Source organism: Uloborus diversus, chromosome 7 (genome assembly GCF_026930045.1).
Source record: "Uloborus diversus isolate 005 chromosome 7, Udiv.v.3.1, whole genome shotgun sequence".
Lineage (NCBI taxonomy): Eukaryota > Metazoa > Arthropoda > Arachnida > Araneae > Uloboridae > Uloborus > Uloborus diversus.
Window position 1 is genome coordinate 121,814,112 of NC_072737.1, and position 7,261 is coordinate 121,821,372.

Consider the following 7,261-nt stretch of genomic DNA (forward strand, 5'->3'; position numbering starts at 1 on the left):
TTATAGATTTCCTTTCATTTTTGTTTCCTTTCCTTTTTTTGGCACTCTCTCATTCCTCTATAATTACAATAATTAGATCATTAAAATACTATCCATATAGGAAAGTATGCCGAAAGAGCACGAGGCGCAGTTGTTTCTCGCTGGAAAACAACGCGAACGTGATCGCCAAATATCGAGGACGTCTGAAACCACGCCAAGTTACTACAAAGGTTGCTAGAAAAATCGAGGAGTAGCAGACACTTCCTTGAAAAAAATAATATCCGATCAGTGCGATTACTCAGCTTTACTAGACAGCAGCAGACAACCAACCATTTGTAAACAAAAACGGCCGTTCACGAGCTTTGAATTTTTTTTTTATCTCGTACTCGTTCAATATAGTTTTAAAAAATGGATGTAGATTTCGAAAAGACTTTAAAATACAAAGACCTTTTGTCAAAGTTTGTGAAAATCAAAACAGTTGACCGTAGAGAGCATTCAGGTTTGTTAAAAAATATCGATCCTATTACAGGAAATATGATTGTTATCACCTTTAACGAAGATGAGTCTGCAATCCAGGATACTGTTTTAATTATGGGTGATGCTTACACTGAAGTAGAATTTGTGAAGGATGCCAACAATGATATTAGAAGAATTCTTCAAAGCACGAAAACAGAACAGGTTATCCCAGATGAAAATGTTTTGGATCGGAAAAATCGCTTAGTATCCTTTGTAAAATTAAGGAGGTTACCTGTTCAAGAAAATAGTGATGAATCTTTACTTGTGTGTGGAAGTGTGAGAATTTTACCTCCTTACAGAAGAGAAAGTTGTGTGTGCGATAACTTGATAATATTAGAAAAAGTAATGAACATGGTTGACTCTCTACCACCTTTGAAAAGCCATTAAAAACAAAATCCATGAGAATTGTTAATACTTGCTGTGTTAAAGTATTTTTCATTAAATTGTTCATATAATAAATTTATTTTGCATATTTTAACATACTAATTTACTGTTTTTGTTTTGTTTTCATGTTTTTGAAAAGAAGCAAAACAAGTCTGAAAATTGAAATGTCTTTTAAGAATCATTCAAACCTTTGAATCAAATTCAAAGTAATTATAGGCAAAAAGCTACCCTCTTAATGGGGGTGAGGGAGGGTCTTGTAGGTGTGTTTCTAGCAAGTGTATACTTTTATTTGAAACTAGAGGTACCCGCATGGCTTTGCCCGCAGTAGAAAAAAAAAGGCCATTTGGTTTGCTTGCATATTTACAAATAATGGATGATGAATTTTTTGCAATTTGCTCACCAGTGGTTGCACATGGTAGTTTGTTCGTCCATGTTATGGTAATTTTCTAGTTCACGTTATGATAATTTACGCTGTAAAATGTTCTAAAAATGGAAATAGAAAAAGAACAAAGTTGAAATTTTCCAAATACAATGAAACCTCCCTTAACGGACACTCCCGAATAACGGACACCTCTAATTAACAGACATTTTTGCAAGTCCCAGTCCCTCAATATAGGCCAGTCCATGTAATTCACTCTGAATAACTGACACTCCGAATAACGAACGGTTTTATTTCACAAAGAATTTCCCTTGCGATCGTAGTACTTCCGTTTTTTTTTCTTTTCACAGAATATCTTAGTAACTGCTTGCCTTACAAAGCTTTTCATCCTCTACAACTGATATCCCCCATCCCCTCATTCCCTTATCACTGTTTCTTGGAATTAAAAGGGTGGTAATGGGCAGAGGCAGCGATTGGGGCTTAAAAGTTGAGGGCAGAAAAAAAAAAGAACTAAAAGACATGGTACTTTTTGCGGGCAGCAAAAAATGAAAAAGAAAAAAAAAAGCCATAATTTTGTTACGGCTAGTTTTGAGAGTATTGAAGTAGATAAGTGAAAACTGATGTCAGTCTAACAATTAACGTACGTTTTTCTTAAGATTTTAATGAATTTTGTACACAATAACTATTCAGAAGTTAAGATAAAAAAGAAGAAACTGGGCGCTTTTTCTAACTGGGGATTTTCTCTTGGGAGATGCAATTGAGCGGACCGACGGCGGTAGTAGTCGGCTTTATGGCGCCGTGGTTTCCTTGGGTTGTTTGATTTTTAGACATGAAAAAGATTTGCACATATTCAAGGTCATGTTGCCAACTGTCAATCATGCAATAGTGATACTTGAGATAAAATAGATAAATTAACCATGTAAAAAGTGTGTGGAGGGGAGGGGGGTTGCACACCCGAATCGCCGCTGTTGGTAATGGGATATTCATACCCTGAGATGAACTGAGAGGCAAGCGAACCCGCTTTTCATGCAGCAATCGTAGCTTTGCAGTTGCAAACTTTCCTGAAGGCGTGTTTATTATTATGACAATATTATTTGAGTTTTAAAATGGCAACTAAAAGAAAGACATTGAAAGAAAAAATTAATGTTTTGGATGTTGCCGAAAAAGAAAAAATAAGTGTGCGTTGTCTTGCGGATTGTTTTCAAGTTGGGAAAATTCAAATCAGCGAAATTTTAAAAGATAAAGACAAAATTAGAAAATTGTGAGTTTGAATGAAAATTGAAAAAATGTAAAGTTTCACAAAACAGAAACCAGTGAAATCGACGAGGTTGTCATGAAATGGTTCAGAGCTGCTCGTGCAAAGAACGTCCCAATAAGCGGTTTATTACTCCAAACAGATTAACTACACTAGACGTAAAATGTAGTAAACCTTTCGCAATTGTTTTGATTATGTTCTACAAAGGGAACAACAGCCCATTTTGAAAAAGGTAAATTAAGTAGTTCCTCCTAATAGCGGACACCTCCCAATAAGGGACAAAACTTCTGGTCCCTTGACTGTCCGCTATTTGGAGGTTTCACTGTATCACTTTGAGGTGCTTCTCCCTATGTTTCGGACTAATTTTGTGCCAAATTTCATGAAAATCGGCCTAACAGTCTAGGCGCTATGCTTGTAACAGAGATCCTGACACACAGACTTTCAGCTTAATTATTAGTAAAGAAAATGCAACACCATGAAGGAATGGTCAAAAATGAATTGCAATTGATAAAACTTAGGGGGAGATAGCACATGTCAAGCTGCTTTTCATTTTTTATCTTATCAAAAAACAAAACGATCCGTTCTACCATGAAGTTCATAAATTTTTAACCAAATTCTGAACCAGACCAAAGGGCCCTAACGCAGGGTACTTTGATCTGCAGTAAAAGAACAACTTCTATAACAATTTTTATGATAAATATCCGATTTTGAAACTAACTTAGTTTCTCTGTGTTTAGCATTTTTAAAAAGAATGTAAGTTTGAAGATTAATTTGAAATATTAAATGGATTGTCAGGCTAGGCTTAGGTCGACAGGTTGGGTGAATTTCGAATTTGAGGCATTTTTAATGTTTGACAAAAGACTATTTTTTATTTTGAAATTAAATTACTTTTTGGGAACATGTCTTGAACTTTTTTTAATATGAATTTTTAATGACGAGCAAACCAAAAAAGTGGGCTGTCCCAAATCACAAAGTGGAATTTCTATTTAATATTTCAATTATTTTCCATGATTAAAAATAACTTTTAAAATCTTGTGTATTTTGGAATAAACCTATTAAATATTTTTGAATTTTCAAAAATTATTTTGGTCAGTAAAAACTTTTTTGGGTTGTCCTACAGAAATGTCAGGTCTGTTACCAAAGATAATGATTAAAAAACTGATCCGTAGATGGCTCACCATATTTACATATTGCTTTCATAGTACAGTGTGAGAAAGGTGCCATTTGGAATGATCATCTTGGCTTGAGAGGATACTTTTCGGGACTTCTGAATTTTCACAAGGTGAGTATTTTCTTATGCTGTCGGGTCTGTTACCAACTTTTTACTGTTAGTGTAGCCTTATTAATTGCTGCCCTTATACAAAGTAACTCTGTTGACCATATTTGAGGTATAATGCTTAAGCTCAAAAAATGGAACACATGGTAAGAAAAAAAAAAACAATTTTTGAAATTTTCAGGTCTGTTACCTGATAAAAGTAATAGACCTGACATTTTTTTTTTTTTTTTTAAATTATAAAACTTTCAAAATGTTTAAATAAAGTATCTTAAAATGTCAAGTGTATGTATAATTATTAAAAATTAAGAACTATAATGATGAAGAATAGCATTTTAAGAAAACCTTATACACCCTATTCAAAAAAAAAAAAAAAATCTTTACATTTTTATTGATTTGTTTTTTAAAACTTTTAATTTTAAAAACAAATAGTTTTTTTTTTTAATTGTATTCAAAACCCTGATTTTTTTTGAATAAACAAATATTAATTATCTCTAAATGACTTTTTTATTTATGTTTCCGGTTTGTAGAAGATAGGGCAAAATTATCTGCTGCTGTGAAACACAGGCATTATAGAGAGAGAAGAAAGAATGATCCAGATAAAGAGGCAGAGAGAGAGAGAAGAAAACAAAAGAAAGGACAGAGAAAGATATTATAAACTAATTAAAAAGTTTTTTAATGTACAATACTGACAGTATAGAAATTATTTCTTTTGCAGTTCAAGCATTTTATACATTGCAAGATTAATGTATCTAGCAATGAAGGAGAAAAAAATCAAGGCACAAAAAAGTATCAAGGAATCAACACTTGGAAGATAAATATGTCAGAGACTTCTCTGGTGGAAGGAACAACAGAAGGCTGGAGCAAGAAGACCACAACATGCCAAATCCCACAAACATCACCTGAACTTTCCGAGGCCTCTGAAGTCTCCAGCATCTGCAAAAATAGACGTGATTGAAGTAAAGTTGTCAGAAAAAGAAGAAAAGTAAAAGGAACAAGTCGAAAAATGTGGTGCAAAATCAATTCTATAAGAAAGAAACACCATAGAGAATAGAGAATGCTACAAAAGGGAATATTATTAGCCACAAATTTCTCAATCGACAGCAAAAAAACTTTCGAGATCCTCTTACACCTAAAAAATTTACTCTTGTACAAAAATTTGTCATCCAAAATTCAATTGTTGAGTCTCTTAATAAGTAAAAATGCTTCAAAAGCAGAAACACAAAAGATACAAAGCATAATGTCCAAAAATAAACTTAAGAAATCTAAACTCCTTCAAAAAAGTTGGAAACTACTACGGAGGGCTTAAAAAGAAGGTATGGAAGAAAAATGAAGGTAAAAGTTTTTTCCTCAAATAGAAACTTATATCTACCTTTTTTAATCAAGATGATGTTACTTGAGCCACAGCAGGCAAAAAAAGAGACATCAGAAGCGTTATCTTCTTGATACTATGGAAACTTTACACAAAAAGATTCTAGTTGAAAATCCAGCTGTAAAATTATCTAATTCTGTTTTTACTTGACTTTGGCCATTTTATGTTTTGAGTCCTTTGGCAAAGAACATAGATACATGCTTGTGCATTGTTCACTCATATCTGATACTACAATTTCAGAAGCTTTTCTTTGAAAATTTCAAAACCAAGTAGTGATTTAATGGAAACATTAGCATGTGATGTAAATTCGAAGAATTTCATGTGTAACAAATGTAGAGAATGCATGAACTTCAAAGTAACAGTCAATGCATCTTTGGAGATGAAGCCTGAATGGTGGGTGTGGGAAAGAAAAAGGATAGAAAGGAAAGACAGCTCTTTAAATACAGAATTTCAAAACAAAATACAGTACAACTGTTGTGAAATCAAGAAAAGAAGGGAAGGTACAAAACTTAATGAATTTATGATAAATTGAAGAATTTCAAAACCATTTTTTTTTTTTTTAAATATAAAGCAGCAGTATAAAACATTTAACATGTGCAAAGAGAAGCCCAGTCAATAAATGCCAAAAATGACCTGATGTCGGAACAAATTAGGGACAAGCTGAATTTTTGTCAGGTGTTAGCACTAGGGAGGGGAGTATTTTCCCAAAAGTCCCCGCCTCTCTCCCTTGAGCTTTCCCCCCAGCCCCCCTTAAGTATAAAATTATAGGTTTTTAAACAAACGCCTTTATCTCCGTTAAATATTATTCAAACCTTTTAAACTTAACATATTTTTAATCGTTATAATTTGGCAAATGAGAAATTAGAATTAAATGTTTTATACAATTAATACTTTTTTTAATTTGAGCAATTACGTCATTTTTCATCATTTTTCGTTTTTAATGATGTAATCTTGGGGGCTTCTCACGCCTAACATTCATTATTTGAAAGAAAATATGCAGCATAGATTTTAGAGAAGTTTCTAAGCTTTTCAAAGATGCATACATATATAGAATTATGCAGTCAACTTTACACATAGAACCCGCGACTAGATGGCAAGCACCACCTTGCTAACACATTAGAAGCTTTCTTCTTTCAGCAGTCAATTCGCAACTCCAACGAACTATAGGGAGCACTGAAGTCACTGTCTAATGGCGGACTTAAAAACTAAAACAAACGCACATGGTAACGAAGAAAATGCTAAAAGTGTTGTGATTTTTGTTCATACGTATGATTTTTTCGCTTTATTCTTTTTAAATTAATTTTCAAAGTCTTGTGGATATTCTGGCCCATGTAGAAAGAAATGAGAATTCAAGAAGCATTACTAAACGTCAAACATTAATGCAAAATACGTAGTTGGTAGTTCTAAGCAGCCATTTCCACGATGTTGAATTCGATATTTATCAATTCTTGATAAAACTAAATAATAATTGTGGCCTAACAAGAATAACAATTAATGCTAGGAAATTCAATATGACATTACAAATTGTTATCGAAAGAAGATGATACTTTTTTGCCTTGCTTGGCTAGCGCTTATTGTTTTCCATTTGTAGCTGAGTTATTTCTCTCGAATTCCCGAATCGGTTAATTTAAAAATTTTCTGTTTCGATTTTTCTAATTTCTGAGTTACGATTTAATTGTGTCATGTTATGCAAATCATCAACAAAATTCTCACGGATATATGGTGGTAGTTTTCTTTTCAGTTGATTGACCATTATTTCTTTTCACTTATCGAATTCTGGAATCTTACTACCATTTTATTCCACTCATGATAAAAATTAAAAATGGTTTAACTAAAAACGCGAAATCTCGCCAAGGCTACTTTGCTCGCACTATACTAAAACTATAACCCTAAACAAATTTGGCGAAACCTTTCAGCTGAGAATAAAAGGAATAAAGTAAATTCTTTCTCGGTTATTCATTTTGTTCTACGATAATATATTCAAGAAAATATTTTGCATACTGTCCATTCCAACTAAATGCTGCTGTAAAATATGGTAAGTTTAATTAATTTAAGATTAAAAAAAACCCCATATTCTTACAAATTCATACAAAACAATAAAAT

The 7,261-nt window shown here is 32.7% G+C and overlaps 1 protein-coding gene across 1 annotated transcript; it reads left to right on the forward strand.

Annotated features, from left to right (window-relative positions):
* The first annotated feature begins 292 nt into the window (after positions 1-292).
* Positions 293-958, forward strand: LOC129226499 (uncharacterized). Its single transcript, XM_054861109.1, has one exon. It carries the CDS (start codon positions 388-390, stop codon positions 880-882), a length of 495 nt encoding a protein of 164 aa, XP_054717084.1. The 5' UTR covers positions 293-387; the 3' UTR covers positions 883-958.
* The last annotated feature ends 6,303 nt before the right edge of the window (positions 959-7,261 follow it).

Bases quoted from the DNA above. Each gene is read 5' to 3' on its own strand.
- LOC129226499 (XM_054861109.1), top strand. From the start codon at position 388: ATGGATGTAGATTTCGAAAAGACTTTAAAATACAAAGACCTTTTGTCA.